Source organism: Rhinatrema bivittatum, chromosome 10 (genome assembly GCF_901001135.1).
Source record: "Rhinatrema bivittatum chromosome 10, aRhiBiv1.1, whole genome shotgun sequence".
Classification (NCBI taxonomy): Eukaryota; Metazoa; Chordata; class Amphibia; order Gymnophiona; family Rhinatrematidae; genus Rhinatrema; species Rhinatrema bivittatum.
The window spans coordinates 105503978-105525927 of record NC_042624.1 but is presented as its reverse complement, the minus strand read 5'-3'; the positions used below and the strand labels follow the sequence as shown (position 1 = coordinate 105525927).

The 21950-nt window shown below is 44.2% G+C and overlaps 1 protein-coding gene across 3 annotated transcripts; it reads right to left on the bottom strand.

The window, feature by feature from the left end:
• Nucleotides 1-1173: 1173 nt before the first annotated feature.
• LOC115099998 lies at nt 1174-21664 on the bottom strand. 3 transcript variants are annotated; one of them, XM_029618120.1, is made up of 6 exons: nt 21426-21664; nt 19208-19248; nt 18655-18729; nt 15707-15905; nt 14306-14613; nt 1174-1449 (listed from the first exon to the last, which is right to left on the bottom strand). In XM_029618120.1, the coding sequence occupies exons 1-6, from the start codon at nt 21490-21492 to the stop codon at nt 1423-1425; spliced, it is 717 nt and encodes a 238-aa protein (XP_029473980.1). In that variant the 5' UTR covers nt 21493-21664; the 3' UTR covers nt 1174-1422. The 3 variants fall into 3 exon arrangements, with proteins under 3 accessions (XP_029473980.1, XP_029473979.1, XP_029473981.1); XM_029618119.1 differs by lacking the exon at nt 1174-1449 and having other exon boundaries at nt 13872-14613; XM_029618121.1 differs by lacking the exons at nt 1174-1449; nt 18655-18729 and having other exon boundaries at nt 13872-14613.
• Nucleotides 21665-21950: the final 286 nt, after the last annotated feature.

Below are 21950 nucleotides of genomic sequence, written 5' to 3'. Positions count from 1 at the left end.
TTACTTTAGTCCAATGTACTGTAACAGTATTTTCTGTGTAGTTATAACAATGTTTTTTAGAATTGTAATTAGCCTTGCTTTCCAGCAGGTGGCAGGCACTGATTATAGTTACAACTGGATACTACTGCCAACTTTTTCTAAATGATAAAAAGCAGTAGAGTCCAGCCTACTCCCGAAAGCTTTGCTCGAGGACTGGAGTCAGGCACCCTAGACAAACCTTACAGACTTGCAATCCCCAGCCCTCCTCACACACAAATAAAAAGGTATGCATTTGTCGATTTTATATGAAAAAGGACATTCAATATACAGTCCTTGAGGTAAAAATATTGCTGAAAAGAACATGTATGTTATATTGAGAGGCACTGCTGTGGCACCAGCCAGAAAACCCTGCAAAAAAAGACAGTGGAACACATATACTCTAAGGCCTGTTGTAATGTGTGGGGATTTGATCTTCAGAAAGCCATGAGTAAACAGTTTCTGTATAGTAAACCTCCCATACAAGAACAGCACTAACTGTCAGCGCTCAAACAGCAAGGCTAATCGATGAAAAGGCAACACTGAAATCTCAGGCCCTAAAACACCAATATACCTTGTATTAAGAAAACAGAACAAGCCAGGTTACACACTAGCTGAATATATCACCTTGGCCACACATGCAGAACACAGACAGACCTTCACCAAATAAAGAGACCAGAAAGTAAAAATAGAAATGTGCAGACAAAAATTGAACTGGAAGCCCTTATAAGAGATACTGTATGCAGTGCAACAATGGAAAAATCAGATGCAGTGACATTCCTCATCAAACATCCATGAATAGAATCAAGAACTATAAAACAATAATAGTGAAACATTTACTAAGCCTTCATAATAAAAATAATATTTCAAAAAAATTGACCAATATCATCCAATAATTAAAAACTTTGGGAAAGTGTGTGACATTTTTCAAAATGCCAATAAAATATTTCAAAACAGCGGACACAAAAACCATCCAATAATTAAATGATTTAAAAAAAAAACAACTCAACTCCCATCTGCCATAACCAGGAACTTTTCATTTCCAGACATGCTGAGATGGCCATGGATTAGCAGGGAGAAGAAAGCCATTGTTGTGCACATTCTCTCTCTCATCTAAACACATGCTCTAAAACACACACACACACTGGAGCACAGAAATGACAGCAGAAACTTTTTTTGTTTTAATTGGTGCAGCCGCCCAAACTTATCTTCAGGCTGGGGCCCAGTGCTGCTCTGCTCTTGCCCCCTCTCGTGTCTTCAGCTGCATAGGCTCGACCCTGTTCCGTTCCTGCTCCTTCCGGCCGATGCTGCTGCCTGCTTTTGCTCCTCCTTCCCACTCGAGCGATACTACTTCCTCTTCGGGGCCCACACCATCCCCAGGGCTCTGGCACTCTAAGCCTAGTGCTTTCACTGGCCCTGCTTTTCTCCAATATTCTGGTGGTGGTACAAAAAAAAAAAAGACCTTTCAGATATGAAACAGTATTTGTTTCACTGCATCTAAAATAAATGTAAAAATGTAACTATATTTCAGGACCCCCCCCCCCCCTGCCCAACTTGCTGGGTTGGGTTTATAACCACTAGTTATCAGAATACCTATTTATACTTTCACAACTAGAAACACAAACTCCAGCCACTAATTTCCGCTCCATTTCATTCCCATCTTTATCAGGATTATAGAAAATTATCAATTAACCAAACTATTACAGAAGAGGTAAGAAATTCCATTAAAAGGAAGACAGAACCAATGATCTTTATGCAACACCTCCTTTTATGTTTGCATTTTCCCAAATACTGGTTATGAGATGTATATATAATCTGGAGCAAATCAGGCACAAGGAAGTTATATAAAGTTTATTACACATGCACACACCCCTACCTTCAACCATCAGGAAAAGAAATATAAAGATGCCTAGCCCTTACTAAATGAATCTTCCAGCAATGGGAGTTCCATGGAGGCATGAGCTAAGGAGCGATTGCTAGATAAGTTGATTCCCTAAAGGGGCTGGTATAAAAGTACTCTGCAAAGATTCGATGATGAATACACCTATGAAAGGGTACTTCCCTGGGGCATTGAGGCAACAGAGCAGCAATATAAAGGCAAGCCTCATTGTAAATCATTATTCTTAAGTATTTCATCATTTTTAAGTAATGTATTGCAAATTTGCTTAATATTGAGTGTAGTATTTGCTAGACAAAGACAGTATGAAAAAAGTTTCTAGAGACCAGACTACAAGCTTGTTAATACTCATTGTGGTAAAGCACTGAAAAGAATACAGAGTAGAGCTGCAGTCCAGCTCTACTCTAGGCTCATCTTACATATTTACATATCAAAGAGAGAACTTGCATTAGCCACTTGTAGAAATGGTATTCATTTATCAACCACTTAAATGTTTTGCTTATAAATAGCCTAGTCATTGGGATATAGATTGGAGGTGTTGGCCTATTTATTTATTTATTAGTATTTCTACAGCGCTAGTACCAAAGCCTGCAGCAGCTTACAAATTAACATATACAGCAGAACCTAAAATAGTAGACATAAAAACTAAAATCATTATCAAAAACAAAAACACAATGTCAAGTAAAGCATACACAATTTCTAAAAGTTGGCCAAATAAAAACTTCACCAACTTCTCAAAAGCTAAAATGGTGACAACAGCATCTCTAAATGTTAAAAAGAAAGCAAACAGTTAAAAGCAATCTAGATCCAAGACAAATCAAAAGCCTTTTGAAATAGATATGTTTTTAAAACACCGTGTCTAAAGATGTTTAAATCTATCAACCTAATTTCCAGAGAAAGCGAATTCCAGAGAGCAGATGCTGCACATTCCCTGGTTTCACATAGCCTTGCTTATTTGGTAGAGAGGACCTCAAGCAGTACCGTCTGAGAGGACCTTAAAGCTCTTGCTGGGTTATACAACTATAGCATCACATTTTCCCAAGGCTAAGAATCGGTGGCAAGGAGTTTGAGTTAACTTGGCCACCTTCTATTTTATTCTCCACTGAACAGGGAGTCAGTGGAGATTGACAAGAGCAGGGGAAAGGTTTGATTCTACTGCAACTGGTAATTAATCGCACTGCAGAGTTCTACAACAATTGCAACGGCTTAATCAAGGAGAATGGAAGACCGATATAAAGCGAATTGCAGCAATTGTTTGTAGCGAGAAAGAATGCTTTGTATCAGTACAACAATTTCTGGAGACCTTCTCCTCTTAGTCTTGCATGGCAAACATGTAGCAACTCTCCATAGATCTTGTTTGCTTTTCTGAATAATGACTTTCCTGTCCGATATTAAAAGTTTGTTTCCACAGCCCACATCACTGGGGTTTAGAAGTGGTATAGGATGGCCCAATGAGACATAGGGAGGCCTTTTACTAAGGAGGAACGTGGGGCTTGTGTGTTTAAAGAGGCACTGATCTGCTGGGGTGAGCCTCAGAAGCTCACTTTGGTAAAGGCTAATGGCCAACTGGAAAGATAAGGATCCAGCAAGGACCCCATCTGCCTGGGGAAACCTGCAGCCAAAGTTGTGGGGGAGGGTGAAGATGGTTTTTCCTGTTTGCCATTAGGACCGGAAGAGAAACGGAGGTTTTAATGGAGCTGTACGTTTTTAATATGTTTATGAATGATCTGGAAAGGGGTACAATGAGAGAGTGATCAAATTTGCAGATGACACAAAATTATTCAGAGTAGTTAAATCAGGACGACCTTGCAAGGCTGACAGATTGAGCGTCCAAATGGAAGATGGAATTTAATGTGGACAAGTGCAAGGTGATGCCTAGAGGGAAAAATAACCCATGCTATAGTTACACAATGTTATATTCTATATTAGGAACTACCACCCAAGAAAGAAATCTAGGAGTCATAGTAGATAATACATTGAGATCATCAGCTCAGTGTGCTGCGGCAGTCAAAAAAGCAAACAGTTAGGAATTATTAGGATATGAATAGCAACTAAAATGGTGGATGTCATAATGCCTCTGTATTGCTCCATCTCGAATAGCATGCAGTTCTGGTTGCCACATCTCAAAAAAGATATAGTTGCACTGGAGAAAGTACAGAGAAGGACGACCAAAATGATAAAGGGGATGGAGCAGCTCCCCTATGAGGAAAGGCTAAAGAGGTTAGGGCTGTTCAGCTTGGAGAAGAGACGGCTGAGGGGGGATATGATTCAGCTCTACAAAATCATGAAAGTACTGGGTTTAAAAAAGGTTTGGATAAGTTCCTGGAGAAGAAGTCCATAAACTGCTATTAATCAATAAGGAATAGCCACTGCTTGTTACCAGCATTAGTAGCTTGGGATCTTTTTAATGTTTGGGTACTAGCCAAAGGGCTTGGAAACAGGATGCTGAGCTTGATGGACCCTTGGTCTGACCCAGTATGGCAATTTCTTATGTTCTTATGAAAGATCTTAAGCAATGTAAGAAGTGAATAGCCTCTCTTGAAACTCTTCTGAACTGTTGAAAAAGCTATTTCATTTATGAACTGTTTTGCTAATTTTTCCTTTCTGCTGGACTTTAAAACTGGCTTTTTTTTAATCAATTCTTTTTCTAGTTTGGAACACCAGTTTCCATGTGGCTTTTATTCCTTCTGTGATCCCTTCTGTCCCGTAGGTAATCCTGCTTCCCACAGCCTGGTTTTCCAGTAGCTCAATGCTCTGCAGCCTCTGAAGTGTGACCCCCCCTTTCCAAGGGGGAGAGATATGGTTATACCAAGAGCAGGAATAAAATCACACATCACTTAACATTTAAAAAAAAGTGTCCTCTAAATCTTTTCCTGAGCATGCTTTCAAAAATGCAAAGGTTATTTGGAACAGCAATACAAATCATGGTTCACTATGGCATCTGTTTTCTGCCATGGCCAATGAACCAGAGCTGCAGTCCCAGATGGTCCACCCCAGCGTGCTGTATTTGGCTCTTTACTTCTAAGCAGTCCAACATAAATTAGCACCACAACAAATTATTCTGTTCGCCTATAATAAATCATAAAAAGCACTAATTTTAGTAGGACTGCCATGGCTACTGTATTATCTCCCAGGTGTGTTATCCATAAGCACATGCTGCTTGTACTCTTTTTTTAATAGATGTTTCCAATGCATTTACTAACACGATGACAACTATGGCCCACACTTAACTGGCACATGAGAATTTCCATAAAAAAGGATGAAGATCCCATAGACCAACCCCAACCATTGTGCAGTTATGGCACTAGTAGAGAGCTCCAAGGCACTAGTAGGCCTACCATGGCCTGCTGTCCAGTTAATCTACTATTAGTACATTTCAATCATTGTTTGGTTTATGTTTTCTGTACCATTTTTGAAATATGAAAGTTTTTATGTACATTGCTCAGGCCATTGTTTTAAGCAAGTAATATATTTTACATTTATTAAAATGTAAGTTACTAAAATGGTTCCCAAACTTTTGTAGATAATATAATACTTTGCTTCTAGTTGTCGCGGCTGTATTTTCACTGCAACCATTGTCCCTCTAATCTAAACTAGTGATAACTTTCCTGGCTGAGAAATGGGTGGCTTCAGTAGCAAAGGGAAAGTGCTTTTCAGCTGAATGCTATTTGAAAAACAAAACACCACCAACCTTCAAAATCATTTCTTCTCAGCTGCTAGAGTTCACCCCTGAGGGGCCTAGCAGCATGGGGCACCTGCCCCATGATCTACTTTTTTTTTTAAATAGCTAACACCAAACTAGGAAGGCTCTTGGCCACTGGAGTTGTTTTGGGGGGGGGGGGGGGGGTTACTAGTGTTATAGAAGTCATCTTCGAAGGAGAAGCCTCTATTTTCCAATGGCCCAGCTAGATTCGGAGGAAAAGGAACATATTTCCTGCTCATGTCTGGGTCACATCGGTAACATAGCAGATGATGGCGGATAAAAGACCAGTTAGGCTATCCAGTCTGGCCAGTTATTCTGATCCATACTCCTAAGGTCATATCCTAGCTGCCAGCCACAGAAGCTTGACTGCTTGTACAATGCTGTTCCTTAGCCAAGTCCTTTTCTAGTGCCTTCTCCTTCGGAGTAGATGAGCATGCATAGACCAGTCTTTAATTGAACACCCTGGCCTCTTCCCCCCCCCCTCGTCCTACCACCACACTTTGTAATAATCTAAACAGCTATCGAAACGAATGAGGCTGTTACCTGAACATCCAGGCACCATGGACCCCCCCAAGCTGTCAGCACTGATCTGGTTAGTTTCTAGGAAGTTAGCCTACTGGTCCCCAGCAATGTCAGTAACAGCTTGGAAATCAGGGAAGGAAATAAACCACATACAATCATCATCCTCCTCCTAAGTATGTGAACATCTGTTGTAGGTATGCATAGGCCATAACTTGTAATAGTGAAAAAGCAGTGAAACTTTTTGACAGGTCACATAGGTCGTCATTCTTATTCTCCTAATATTTTGATCATAGGTAGCTTTTGGTTATTAGCAAGTATAGCATCCAAACAAGATATCTGTGCTTCAACCTTGTGCTTGTTTTGCTAAACATATAATGTTGCAAGTTAGAAATACTCCATTAACAGGACCACAAGGTTATAGAAACATTTTTTGAACAGACACAAGGCCATGCCAACATGCAAAACCCCAAGAAGATATTTACATATGAAACAAGGATTAATTTGCATGGTAAAACAAGAGCAAATTACTATAAGGCCATTCTGATTAATTGTTTATAGTAGAAAGCCAATCAGAAATTTTGACAATTATATAACCTAGTTTAGGGGTTGAAAATGTACAACTGTAAATCCTATATAATCATTCGAGGGGGAGTTTTATGCTGGTGCTTTGCTAGCGCTGTGCCAGTCTCTCTCAATAAAGCCTTATTATATTTTATCACAAGCACAACAATTTCCACTGGAAAGGTGTAAAATATCAATGTCAAATATAATCTCCACCACTTCCTGAATCTAAATTGCTCTATGATTTTTTTTTTTTTATCAAAACATTTTGAATTGCAACAATGCTACTTAACCAGTGAAAAAAAATTCAAGACAAAAAAAAAACCCACACACACATATACACACACATACACGAGGTCGCAGGTTTCGGTAATTTCACTTTTTTTTTTTTTTTTTTTTTTTTAAATCAACTACCCAACCTCCATCCAAAAACAATTAATATAATTTAGCATGTGTAACCAATATTTTTTCTTTTTTTTATAAGCACTTTAAAAATGTGCACTATTTTAAAATTAGTGAATAAAATTTTTGAAAACATCTCATCACGAGAGAGTTATAACTGTTGACAACACTGTAAAGATTCCACAAGCTTACTAGCATTTAAATAAAAAGCTTGTGTCTACAGCTGTTGGCTCCAAGATCTATTTCAGAGGAACCACATCACATCCATTCCCAAGATTCCTTGCCACATTGACAAACAAAGATTTCTGATGATTTGTTTTAACATATGTCTGCTATGTTGCTTCATCGTATTTTGCATTAGAAGTATTTTATTTCACAGAGTTTATATTAACTTACAAGAGAAATTTTCAATAGGGCATCTAGCAACAAAGGTATGTGTCTACTTTTAAGTCCAAACCAAACCATTGGAGAAATTACTTACCTGATAATTTAGTTTTCCTTAGTGCAGACAGATGGACTCAGGACCAATGGGTATAGTGTGCTCCTGATAGCAGTTGGAGACGGATCAGATTTCAATCTGACATCAGCCCTAGTACATATACCCCTGCAGGAAGTGCAGCTCTTCAGTATTCGCCTTGAAAAGCATTATGGATATATGTGTGACTGACCGATTAAATTAACTTGAAATAACTTCAATAACTTTATAACTTGATTAATTTGAACTGATTGAGGTGGCAATAGCTGGAGACCGCCAGTGCCCTCAACCGGAAACGTCGACACCCAGTAGGGTGGATGTCCTAGATGAAGGAAGCATAGCTTACCCTTGAATCACTCGCTCCCAGAGATGTCCCCCGAGAATTCCATGAGTGACGGCAGCCATGGGTGGGATACTGAGTCCATCTGTCTACACTAAGGAAAACGAAATTATCAGGTAAATAATGTCTCCATTTCCTAGCATGTAGCAGATGGACTCAGGACCAATGGGATGTATAAAAGCTACTCCCGAACCGGGTGAGAGGCCTGCCTGTGACCCACTTAGTACTGCTCTTGCAAATGCTGTGTCCTCCCAAGCCTGAACATCCAGGCAGTAAAACCTGGAGAAGGTGTGGATGGAGGACCATGTCGCCGCCCTGCAGATCTTGGCGGGTGACAGCGTCTTGGTTTCCGCCCAGGACACTGCCTGGGCTCTAGTAGAATGGGTCTTGACTTGTAGAGGTGGTGGCTTGCCTGCTTCTATGTAGGCCGCCTTGATTACTTCTTTGATCCAGCGGGCTATGGTTGCTTCCCCTTGCCTCTTCCCGTTGTGAAGGACGAATAGGTGGTCCATTTTTCGTATGGGTTCCGATATTTCCAGGTATCTGGATAGGAATCTGCCGATTGTTGAGGTGGCATAGACTTCGGGTTTCTTCCGAATTCTTATGCTCATCTGGCAATGTTAGTGAGATGGTTTGGTTGAGATAGAAGTCAGATACCACTTTGGAGAGGAGCGAGGGAACCGTGCGTAACTGGATTGTTCCCGGGGTGAGCCTGAGAAACAGCTCACGGCAGGACAGTTCTTGTAGCTCTGATATACGACAGGCTGAACAAACTGCCAGTAGGAAGGCTGTCTTCAATGTTAATAGTCAGAGACAGGCCGCAAGGGAGGTCTGAAGGAGGCTCCTGCTAAGAAATCCAGGACCAAGTTGAGGTTTCAAAGAGGTACCAGCCTCTTTAGGGGTGGTCAGATGTGCTTGACTCCTTTCAGGAAGCGGGAAACATCCGGGTGAGAGGCTATGCAGTTGCTCTCGCTCTTGGTTCAGTAGCATGACAATGCGGCCACCTGTACCTTGATGGCGTTGAGGGACAATCCCTTCTATAGACCGATCTGTAGGAATTTTGACTGAACGTGGTATGATGCCGTGGTCCTCGATTCGAATTCTCTCCAAATCCATATGTATGTTAGAGATGTGAACTTGCATACTCGGAGTAGGGTGTCAATTACAAGCCCCCGAGTATCTGCTCTTTCTCAAGCGAGTCCTCTCAATGGCTAGACCGTAAGAGAGAATCGAGCTGGATCCTCGTGGAGGGTCGGCCCTTGTTGGAGCAGGTCCCTGTGAGGAGGTAGTGGCAGGGGGGTCCCTGTCAGTAGTCTTCGCCTGTCTGCGTACCACGGTCTTCTTGGCCAGTCTGTGGCCACAAGAAATACTGGTGCCTTGTGCTGTTCTATCTTGTGAATGATTGCGCCCAATAGGGGCTATGGCGGGAAGGCATGTAACAGTTTCCTGTGGCCAAGTCTGTACCAGGATATCGATCCCCCGGGACTGAGGTTCCCGCCTGCGGCTGAAGAAACTGGGCACTTGAGCGTTGGACCGGTTTGTCAGGAGGTCCATGGTTGGTGTCCCCAACGCTGCAATCAGACAGCTTCCATTCTCCTGGGTCTAGACTTTCTCTGCTGAGGTAATCCGCCGTGATGTTGTCTTTCCCGGCGATGTGGACGGCCAAGATCTCCTGGAGATTCGATTCCGCCCACGACATTAGGAAGTCTATTTCCAGACGCCTGTTGGCTTCTGGTTCCTCCCTGATGGTTGATGTAGGCGACTGTTGTGGCGTTGTCCGACATTACTCTGACCGCTTTGTGTCGGAGTCTGTGACCAAACCGTAGGCAGGCTAGGCTGACTGCCCAGGCTTTTAGGCGATTGATGTTCCATCCCAGTTCTTCTGCGTTCCACTGCCCTTGGGCGGTTAGCTTTGCAGTGTGCTCCCCATCTTCGTAGGCTGGCATCCGTGGTGAGCAGGATCCAGGTCGGTGAGGATAGTCTTGTTCCCTGGCTCAGGTGGCCGTCTTGTAGCCACCATCGTAGTTGGGTGCGAACTCATCCCGGGAGCTGTAGACGTAGAGTGTAGTTCTGGGATAGTGGATTCCCTCGTGATAGAAGTGAGCGCTGTAGGGGTCTCATGTGAGCTCATGCCCATGGCACTACTTCCAGTGTGGATAGACAGAGGACTTGTAGGTAATCCCGTTCGCTCAGTAGGGTTTGCAACTCGTTCATCAGTTTTGATCTCCTTGTCGGTCTCAGGATGACCTTGTCGTCTTTGGGGTCGAATTGGACTCCTAAGTATTCTAGAGACTGAAAGGGCTGCAGACAGCTCTTGTTTGTGTTGACTACCCTTCCGAGGCTCTCCAGTAGAGTTTTGACTCTGTTGGTTGCCTGGTGACTTTCCTCTGGGAATTTCGCCCTGATCAGCCAATCATCTAGGAAAGGGTGTATGAGGATTCCTTCCTTCCTCAGTGTTGCCTAACCCGAAGTGTGGTGCCCGGAACTGGTAGTGACTGTCCAGGAATTTGAAGCGTAGGAAGCGCTGATGTTCTTGATGGATCGGAATGTGTAGGTAGGCCTCCGACAGATCCAGGGACATGAGAAACTCTCCCGGTTGTATCGCCCTTAATACAGAGCTAGAGTTTCCATGTGGAAGCGGGGAATCTTCAGGTGATGGTTGACAGACTTGAGGTCCAGGATGGGCCTGAACGTTCCCTCTTTCTTGGGGACGATAACATAAATGGAATAATGTCCAGTATTTGTTTGTTGTGGAGGTACTGGGGTTATGGCCTCTAGGGCTAGCCATCTGGTCAGTGTAGCTTCCACTGCCACCCTCTTGGAGGGGTCGTGGCAGGGGGATTCCACGAACTTGTCCGGAGGGGTTCGGATGAAATCCAGGTAGTACCCCCTTCTCGAATGATGGTTAGGACCCACTTGTCCAAAGTTATCGACCCATCTTTGGTAGAATAGGGCAAGAGTGCCCCCTATGGCTTCTTCCTTTGGATGAGTTGGCCGATTCTCATTGTGGGGTGTGGCTAGGGCCTGGTCCCGAGCTGGTTCCCCTTTTTTTTGTTGTGCTTGTTCCAAAAGGACTGGTTCCTGCCTGTAGGATGAGGCGCTTGATAAGTGTTTCTGTATGGATTGAAGCGCTGTGAACCTCTGCCCCTAGAAGATTGGAGGAAGTCGCTGTTTTCTCTTATTCCTGTCCTCCAGTAGCCGCGGCAGTGGGGACTCGCCCCATTTGTTAGCAAGTTTCTCTAGTTCGCTTCCGAACAGGAGGGATCCCTTGAAGAGCATCCTTGTGAGTCTTATTTTGGAAGATGCGTCGGCCGACTAGTTACGGAGCCAGAGTTGCCTCCTGGCTGACCCGGCTAATGACTCTCCTCTAGCTGCAGTGCGCACCAAGTCAGAAGCAGCATCCGTAAGGAATGATACTGCTGGATCCATGGCTTCCCCAGGAGAGTTGCTCCTGGTCTGTGAAAGGCAGGCACGTGTCACCACGGCGCAGCAGGCCGCTATCTGTAGGGACGTAGCGGCCGCGTCAAAGGACTGTTTGAGGATAGATTCCAGACGTCTGTCTTGAACGACCTTGAGCGCTGCTCCTCCCTCCACCGGGATAGTAGTGTGCTTCGAGACCGTGCAGACCATGGCATCCACTTTCAGACATGCCAGGGGATCTTTGGCAGCCGAGTCCAGAGGGTACATGGCTGCCAGAGCCCAGCCCCCTTTGAACGCAGTTTCTGGGGCCTCCCATTCCAGATCAATTAATTACTGGACGGCCTACAGGAGAGGGAAATGGCGGGAGGTCTGGCGAAGTCCCTCCAATAGTGGGTTCGGCTTAGGATCTCCAGAGGTACTAGTGCCCGGGAAGGCAAGCTGTTTTAGGCTATTCGTGACCAGGTCTGGAAGCTCGTTTTTGGTGAAGAAGCGTCTCATGGTTCGATGGGGTTCTGTCCCCAGAGGGAGTTCCCCTTCTTCCAGGGGTTCTGACTCCTCATCTGAGATGTCAGTGTCCCCGAAGGTGGGGCTTCTGGGCGGTGGGATCACTTCCCTGGGCCTAGAGGAACCTGGTATATTGAGGTCCTCTGGTAAAGTCTGAGGCCATATTATATGCGGTCCCGATTGCATGTGGACAAAGGTATGCTGGCCTTTGAAGAATTCCACCCAGGAAATAGATGCTGGGTCAAGACTGAGGGGGCGCCGTGTCCCTGGGGAGCCCCGTTTGAAGGAGGGGGGGGGGTCTCTGTGTAATACTAGGTCCGGCGTACTGCTCGAGAGGCTGGGGTCTGGTACTGAGTGGGTAGGGCCATGATTTGGGTCCCCTGGGGCCTTGTTGCACTGTATGCACAGGGCCGTGGCCTCCTCATGCTGTGCAGATAAGGCATGCTGGGCAGAGGCCCTGAGCTTTGAGTTTGTTTTCCCCGGTGGTGCCATAGCTTGTGCGCTCCGGTGTGCGCGTGCAGGAAGATATGCGCACAGGTCGTAGTTATGCACCCAGCACAGTAAGCGTGTCGCTTGTAAGCTCGGCCCTTGTGCGTGTAACGTCGTGCGCACAGCTCGTCTCTGTGCACACGGATCAAAGCGGCGGCGGACAGAGCCAAAATGGCGACCACCTCGAGGATCTCCACGAGGGAGGACCCTTGGATCTAACCGGGGTCTCGCCCTGTTAGGGCGGATCAACCTGGTGGCACTGATCCCGGCCGGCGACCTGTGCGACTCCTCAAGCTTCGGAGACCGGAGTCTTTAAAGAAGATTTCTACCTTACCTTGTCTTCGGCACGTCCCGGTTTCGTTCCGGGCGTTCTCCGGCTGCAGGGGGAGAGGGCAAATACCTTCACCGCCGCGCTAAAGGTTGCACCCGCTGCCTCTCAGCCGCGCCCAAAATCGGGGGCTAGGTCCTAAGAACCTTTGTACTGTGGCTTCTAATCCTGAGAACTACAGTTAGATTATGAAATACTCAATCAGGCTATAAGCTTAATACATCAGGGACCCAATTATGTACCTGAACTAGTCAACCAAATTATCTGATGTAGCCTTTTCTAACAGTCCCTGCCGCGAGTCGGCCGCCGGACAGAGGCTCACCTCCGAGGGATCGCGGAAATCACCTCGGGAATTCTCAACTGAGAGGGACCCGAGGGTGTCACCGCAGGAGAGCGGGGCTCCTCTGTTGAGGTAAGACGACTTCTTGTTTCGGGTTTTCTCCGGTAACTTTACTCTAACGCTGTGAGAGCGTGCAGGTAGTCCCTAACTGCTATGGAGATGGAAAATACTGAAGAGCTGCACTTCCTGCAGGGGTATATGTACTAGGGCTGACGTCAGATTGAAATCTGATCCGTCTCCAACTGCTAGCAGGAGTACACTATACCCATTGGTCCTGAGTCCATCTGCTACACGCTAGGAAATCAATTTTCAGTCACAAAGTGCTCAGGTATATTGTGGTGTTAATTCACGTGTACCCTTACAGATTGCACATATTAATGCCATGTCTACACAGTGAGGACTACTTTGAAAATTCAATGTATGCACGTGGTTTTCTAATCCACCTCTGCAATGACCTTGTCCCTTTCCGCACAAGGTCTGTTTTCTGGGTGGCTAAAAATCCTCTTACCCAGATATAGCTGACACTACACTTACGTGAGTAAAGAGCATCTAAGCTAGTGGTAGTAAACATCGGATCTAGAGTGTCGGAAGCAGGTCTGGTTTTCAGGATATCCACAATGCATGTGCATGAGGTAGATTTGCATGCACTGCCTCCAGGGTAGGCTAATGTATCTCATATGTATTCATTGTGGAAATCCTGAAAACCAGACCTGTTTTTGACACGCCAGGACTGGAACTGCCTACCCCTGATCTAAGCTTTTGAAAAATTGACCCCTTAATATTTAAACACATTTTTTACAAGGTGTTTAGTTGGGGTTTGTTTGTTTATTATTATTTTGCTTATTTCTTTCTGGGAGGAAGTTCTTATTTTTTTGATGTAATGCCCTTTCTTGGACCACCTTCACATTGTATGTTTATTCAAAGAAGGATTTCATGAAATAGAAAAGATAACACTGAGCCTGTAGTCCTTTGTACATCACCAGAGTGGCATATCACTCTTTCCCTGCACTCCCCCCCCCCTCCCCCAGTTTAAGGAAATGTCTGATGCAAACACATTAAGAGTCAATGATACTCTCCTAGCCAGAGAGCCACTGAAGAAAAAGGAGTTTGAACTACCAGTAGTCATTTCTCCTGCTGAAATCACATGAAGAGACTGGCAAAGAAAATAAATCAGAGGTTCTGCAGGGCTGTAGGATGATTCTGTGGCCTGCTCCGCCTATACTTCATCACCTGAAGAGGAGGAATAGCAGTCTAAGCCCAAGATACTTTCTGCCTTCCCACTACACAATGTTGGCTGCACTTCACTTACTGCTGTTGAGGTGCTTCCTGGTAAGCTCTGAGGATCCCATGGCTCTTTCACTGTCCCAGTGGTATCTTTACACATACCACTAGAAGCCCTTAACCAAAGGTGCTTTGGATGCATTTTCTTGATGTTAAAGATCAGCGGTTTGTCTTGAGTACTGAGGTCCAGGCTGGAGCAGTTGAATTTGGCACAGCTGCTGCTTTCCTCGGGCCTTGGACTGGATTCACCCACCACCTTCTCACATTCTTTAGAGAAGCCTTTTGTGTCGCTGTTCAGAACGGGGGTACACAACCACTTTGCAGAAGTGTCATCTCCTGGTGAAATAATGCAAAATTAGAAGAATAATCACCTGATGAACTTCTAATGTAAACGTAAGACAACTGCTAAAGCCAAAAGGCCAATATACTGTGCAAGCAATGATTTTTGAGATGATCATATATACTCGTGTATAAGTCGAGAAAGTTATGCCAGAAAATAAGCCCAAAAAAGCTGGCTCGACTTATACATGCATACTATAGTTGTGCCCATATTATATTTTTTTGTGCCAGTTTTGGTTTTCAGATTAGGGGTAAGCCCTTTTGGTCCATCCCAGGATCGGAATTTCTTTTTTGTCAAACGTTTAAAAAAAAAAACAAACCACCACGCCCCAAGACCCACCCCAGTGAGGGGGCCCGGGAGCAATTTCCTACTCCCGGGCTGTCAGCTGCCAGTAATCAAAATGGCACCGGTGGCCCTTTGCTCTTACCATGTGACCCTGTGGGGGGGCCTTTATATTTAATGAAATTTGAAGGGGTGGGATAGTTTTGGTTTTTTTTAATCTTATCTTCCTGATCACTCATTTTAAACCTTGACTTATACATGGGCCAATGGATTTCAGTGGATTTTGGTCTCAAGAGGTCGGCCTATACACGGGTATATACGGGATAATTCTGGCAGGAAAGCTGGGGCTCTGCCCAGACGCATTCTACCAAAGCTAAGCTGCTGCGCTTTAACGGTGTCACCTGAAAAAAATCAGATAACTGCTACCCATGAATGCATAGTGCTAACACAATGCATGATACAAACGCCAGAGAAAATAACTTAAAGTCAAGCTGTTTCTCTGAAACTTAATGACTGGTTTCCAGGTGCTGCGCACGGGGTTCTTATGGCACCTATCAGAAAGTCATCTCCCTGAGGGCTTCCCTAAGGTCTTGGGAGTGCCACAGAGAAAAGACGCACCTTCATCCGGAAAAGGCTGCAAGAAAATAAACCGAGGTCAAGTGCAGCTGCAGAGTCTCTTTAAAACAGAATGAGCCCAAGACTTCCCCATATCAGTGGTTCCATCAAGACTATTTCTGTTTCTACAGAAACCCTGTGGGAAATCATTCTTTGCAAAGAACTTTTATTCTCATTCATGGGACATGCTACCTGGCTGACTGCAGGCTGGCAGGGCCTGCACTGCTGCTCTCTTTCTCGTGTACCCCCGTGGTTTCCAAGGGTGCTCTTTACAGGAGGGGTCCAAACGTCGTAATCTCCACAGGTAGCTCTGGTACTCTTTTCTGAGCATCTCAAGGTTCTCCTGAAACTCCTGAATTTTGCATTCAGAATAGTGGCACAGCTGTGACTGCTAAAACAGAAAGACAAATATTCCAAATTGAAGATTTCTACTGTATTGTATTTATTAATCAGTAGAAAGCTATAAATCTCCAGTGTGTTTTTGCAGTGTAAAATGTAGTGTTGCCTGGATACGGTGCTCTCTCGTCTTCCCAGAGTACCATAAAAAAAAAATCACCAAGTTTTACACAGCACCCCCAACAGGAGCTTAAGAGCACTTTAAACTCTGTAAGTCAAATGCAGACATGCAGCCACCGCCAGAAGCCAAGAGTTCAGAAATTCCTTACAAAGGCCTCAGAAGATGGGAGAATAAATATTGCTGTTCATGTTACCCAAATTTGCACGGACTATAATGTAGGAAGCTATGGCCGAAGTTACAGGGTCAGTGACAAGTCAAAGCATTCAAAAGATCTGTCTCCCAGCACTGTGCTGAAACTTCACCTCTTTATAAATTAATGACTGCTCTTTGCAAATGCTGACTTGAAGCTTTCTGCTCTTGGACTCTTTTAAAAGAGTGCCAGTCTGCTCTAAGTTAGACCTTTGCAGTATTTGTACCAGTGCCTCTTTGGACTTTAAACACACTAGAAAGGCCTGGGATGGGAGGTCAGGTATTATATAGAGCACAGGACGGAAGAGAATCAATGAGAAAAAAAAAACAAACAAAAACCAACTTGGACAAGAAGCATTATCCTACAGGTGCTGAAGCATAGGCCAGTTCAACTAGGCAAGCTGGATGGGCCAACTTGTCTTTAGTTGCCACATCTACTATATTACCTCAAAAGCTGGAGCCTACATTTCAACTGAATTAACCTAATCATTCGGCATCAGTAGCAAGGCAAGTTTCAGACCGCTCTGCAATTAAGTGGTCCCCATTTATGACAACAACAGTGGAAGCCAGCAGCCAGGTTACTAAGACAAAGTCTTCCATAGCATGGAAGAGCAAGCTGCGAGTTGCGCAGCCAGCTGGGCCAGTTCGGACCCAGAGGAGGACATCTACTGCTATGTAAGCAGCCCTGAAGGATTCAGTTACAGAGAAACCAGCCCTGAGTCGACCAAAGGATCCAAGTTACCCAGGGCTATCCTCCTTGGATGGAGGAAATAGAGAATTGGGATTGTTCAAGAATTGCTTTGTGTGGGACAAGATATTACCTTATTTTAATAAAAAGAAGCCAGTATAATTATTTACCCGGCGAGCTCACTGGCAATTTCTCAACCTGTGTATCACTGAGCCACATTAATAGCACCAAGAACAAGAAATTGGAAAGTGCAAGCCATGGGCAGCAGCTAAGAGTTCTACATCTTCAGAGATTCTTGAAACAAATTATAAAATTCTATTTAGGTGGTACTTCACACCTCATAGGTTACATAAACTTTATCCCCGTTATGCTGCAGACAGTGTGGTCCAGCAAGAACATTTTAGCGTGTATGGTGGACTTGTCCAAAAACAGTAACCTTTTGGAAAAGGTTCACTGGGGTAATGAAAGATGCGGTATCAAAACAAGTTCCCTGGGACTCCAAGATAGTTCTTCTTGTATATATCTGAATATTTGGTCACCTGTGGCAACTAAAATAGTGTGTGAAGTGGCAGCCCACTGGAAGAGAAGCTATGTGCCCTCTCAGAGGACTTACCTTGAGAGACTGGGGCTGTTACATTATACGAGTTGCTTAACCGCAATAAGTAATGACAAGATGTACACTCACATAGCAATTTGGGAGCCCTTTTTGCTTTGGTATAAGTGTCTAAGCTGAGCCTCAGTGAAACCTTATGTTATTGTATCATTTTCGATAGTCGCTGGGTAAGGGAGGGGGGGGAGGTAAAAATGAAGATATCCATGGAATTCTGTTGCTATGACTTGTTGATGATGTTGAAAGTTTTACATGATGTTGAAGTGAAATTGCATTGCAACCTATGGATTAATAAAATTTAAATATAAAAAAAAGTGTGTACCACAGTCATTGCTCAGAGGTGCATTTCATGACCCTCACCTGCTCTGGCTGTGAGCATGTGTTGGGGCAGGAAGAAGGGGGATGGGAGAACAAGAGATGCAGGCCAAAGATTTCCCCACCCGTGAGCTACACTAAACACTGCTTCTCCCCTCTTCAGCAGCAGCAAAAGAAGCAGCGTGGAGTCCTGCTCTTCTGCCTGACGTGGCATGTGCACTGCTGCGTTGGAAATAGTATGCAACCGTGCATGCGCACAGCCTCACATGCATACAGGACAGACGGGGACAACCTCAACAAGAGGCACTCGCACCAATGCAAAGCATGCCTAATGCAGGACAACCAAATCTGCAAATGTAAATGAAAACAGATTCAATTATCCAACAGACAAAAGCCGCAGCATTGAAACTGGGCGGCTAAAAAAATTGTAATTTCCAGTGTTACTTTGTGGTGGGCTCTGTCACTAGGTCATATTCTTTTCAATATGATAGACTTGAAAAATGTTTTGAACCATTTGCTCAGCAGTTACTGCCCAGTTTGATTTCTGCATGAAGCAGCACCCGGTTAACAGACCACAGTCTGCAGATTACAGCTCTCCTGCGCAGCTAGCTAGGTGTCAAATCTCATTCATTGTGTTTAGCAAGGAATACTGTGTTTTTTTTACTTGTCAAAGCATGCCACTGCTGTGATCTCATGCTTGAGGAAGTAGTGCATAGAAACCAGTTAATATATGCTTAAATGTCCATGTCCATTTTGACTGTGAAACTGCCTTATGACACACAAGAAAAAGATATCGAGCAGTTAGTATATTTTAACATTACCTCCAAGTAGTACTCAATTTCATTTTTAATACTTGGGATCCACTTTTTCACTTCAGCAGCAGAATGTAAAGTAGACTTGGAGAAAACAGATACAATCAGCATAACTCTTACAACCATATAAAACCCATTTATTAATTAAACAAGCATTTATCATTACCAGCTCAGTGCTAAAACATGTTGACTAGATACCCCTATAGTATAGTATGATCCCAAAGGAGATACTATAAATATGACTTATATGATCATGTAGAGGTGAGTGTTGTAAGTAAGGACTGTCAACCAGAGAATTTCCCCCCACACATCTGATATGGATAAAGGGGCTGTTTTTACCAAGTGATGTTTTAGTTAGAAAAAAAAAAAAGGCCTGTATTTCATTTTTAGTGGTCTCATACTAAGGGTGGATTTCATCTAGGGGCTTTTCACCCAAATTAGGAATCATCATAGATGGCAGTAAGGAAAAAAGCAACTCACTCCCCTGGCATAAGAAGTTCTGATAATATGGTAAATTAAATCCTGAGAAATATCAAACTTAAAAAAAAAAAAAACAACTTACCAGTTTGGGTCTTTTCTGATGTATCTCCTTCAGATGACCATCTGTCATGCAAAAACATGTTGTATAGTTACAATAAATGTCTGATAACATGTAAGGCAAATCTAGCAATGGAGATTAGTTCTTACTTTAAACTGAAGCCATGTGGGTAAAATATAAATCATATTTTCCACACTTCATTGCCATATATTTCGTCTTAAATTTCAACATGCTGAGGAAATTAATGGATTTGCATTAATAAGCAGTAACACAGAGTTTGGTTTAGGCCAACTTGAGCGTCTGCACTAGCCAAGAAGGTGGATCAAAAGAGCCCTACCAACTAGGTGGCATGTGCTACCTCGACAAGGGGGAGGTTTCAAAGAATAGGTACTAGAAAATGTGAAGGTGTGTGGCAAGATGAAGACCAGGGCAACAGTAAGTTAGTAACACCCTATCACTTGTAAAGAACGAAAGCTGTGACATGCACCAGTCCAATTTACTCTTCTATAATTTTGTTTTCTAGTGGGCTCGGGGACTATTGTTATAACATGAAAGCATATGCTAAATGGAAAAATTTGAGAAGTCTGCTCATCGTAGGGGACTATTGCTTGTACTGGGGAAAAAATGCACTCATCAGCTAGTCACTGATTTTCTCTTTTGTTAGCCAACATAAAGCCAGCATGTAGTTTAACACAAATGTGTGGGAAATTACTACTACTAACCAAGAGTCCAATAAATGGGAAAGGCTGGACAATGCAATCAACCCTCAAAAACTAAACAATCAAAACTTACAGCGTACTATTATAAGAACATAAGAACATAAGAAATTGCCATGCTGGGTCAGACCAAGGGTCCATCAAGCCCAGCATCCTGTTTCCAACAGAGGCCAAACCAGGCCACAAGAACCTGGCAATTACCCAAACACCTAGAAGATCCCATGCTACTGATGCAATTAATAGCAGTGACTATTCCCTAAGTAAACTTGATTAATAGCAGTTAATGGACTTCTCTTCCAAGAACTTATCCAAACCTTTTTTGAACCCAGCTACACTAACTGCACTAACCACATCCTCTGGCAACAAATTCCGGAGATTTATTGTGCGTTGAGTGAAAAAGAATTTTCTCCGATTAGTCTTAAATGTGCTACTTGCTAACTTCATGGAATGCCCCCTAGTCCTTCTATTATTCGAAAGTGTAAATAACCAAGTCACATCTACTCGTTCAAGACCTCTCATGATCTTAAAGACCTCTATGATATCCCCCCTCAGCCGTCTCTTCTCCAAGCTGAACAGCCCTAACCTCTTCAGCCTTTCCTCATAGGGGAGCTGTTCCATACCCTTTATCATTTTGGTTGCCCTTCTCTGTACCTTCTCCATTGCAACTATATCTTTTTTGAGATACGGCGACCAGAATTGTACACAGTATTCAAGGTGTGGTCTCACCATGGAGCGATATAGAGGCATTATGACATTTTCCGTTATCATAGAGTTGAATTCAAACAATACAGATTTTAGTCAGATAAATATTGAGGGGCTGCCGTCACAACAGGCGACAGAGATAACGCAAATATATCTGCTATTTCCGTGATATCACAGGCAACAGTAAATGTCTCCACAGCATTCATGTGAGCCAAAAGCTGTGGTAGATGCTGCCAAATTACATTCCCTGAAGTAGAAGTCTCCTCGAAACATGGTCCACATCAGATATGACACAAAAAAAAAAAAAAAAAAAAAAAAGAGAGCAACTTGATTCAACCCTAAGTCAGTTTGGCAAGGTGTCTGCAAGTCTGAGGATGAGTATTTATCTGCATATGTCTGTTGAATGTTGTAATGAGAGCTCAGTCCGAGGGAAACCACGCAACAGAGGTGTGCAGGTAAGCATATTCCCCTGATGCAGTATTTCCAGGAATCACTAGCGACGACTAAGATTTCATAAGCGATTAGTTTGGAGCAGAGTTTGATTTTTTTTTTTTTGGAACACCCAGGTCGGATGTAGAGCTCCACAAAACTCTTCACTGTTCTTTGCCAACTGCGAGGAGCCGACTGCGGCCACTGATAAAGCGAGGCGAGAACTCGGATGTTAAGGCACAACCCCACCGTTTGCAGCTCTCGTGCTCGCATATCAGGACTAAATGGCAGGCGCTGCCCCAACGAAAAGACGTCAATGCTTCCACAGACTTAGGGTACCCTCACCTCTAATGCTAAAAGAATTAAAAAAAAACAAAAAACACAACCGCCCCTACCCTCCTTCTGCCTCTGTAGCCACAGCCTGTTCAGCCGGCCGTACTGCTTCTCCTGGTTCCGAGCCATGACTTCTTCCGCCGCCTGCAGCGGAAGTTCCTTCTCGAAGCCGACGCCCACCTATGTCACGTGACAAGGGGCAGCTGCCGAGGTGGAAGTGAGAAGACATGAAAGGGGTGGGGAACTGTTATCTATGGCGTGGTGAGCGCGCACTCGGCCGTCCTGCCTGGGATCGCGCAGCCGGGGGGGGGGGGGAGTCAGGGGCGGGGCAGGCGGCGGTGAGGCGGTGCTTTGGGCCTCGCGTGACGCTGACGCGGCTTTGTTTACGGAAGTTAAGGCTTTTGCTGCGTGCGTGCGGGAGCGTTTTGTGAATCTGAGCTGAAAGCGTTGGTGGGCCATCGTTTAAAAAAAAGGACCAGGGAACCCCGTGACTTTTCCATGATCCCCTCCCCCCCCCCCCCCCCCAATCCCTGCTCCGATCTGTAAAGATGCAAGCTTTAAGGCTGTACTTGAGAGAGGGAGATAGG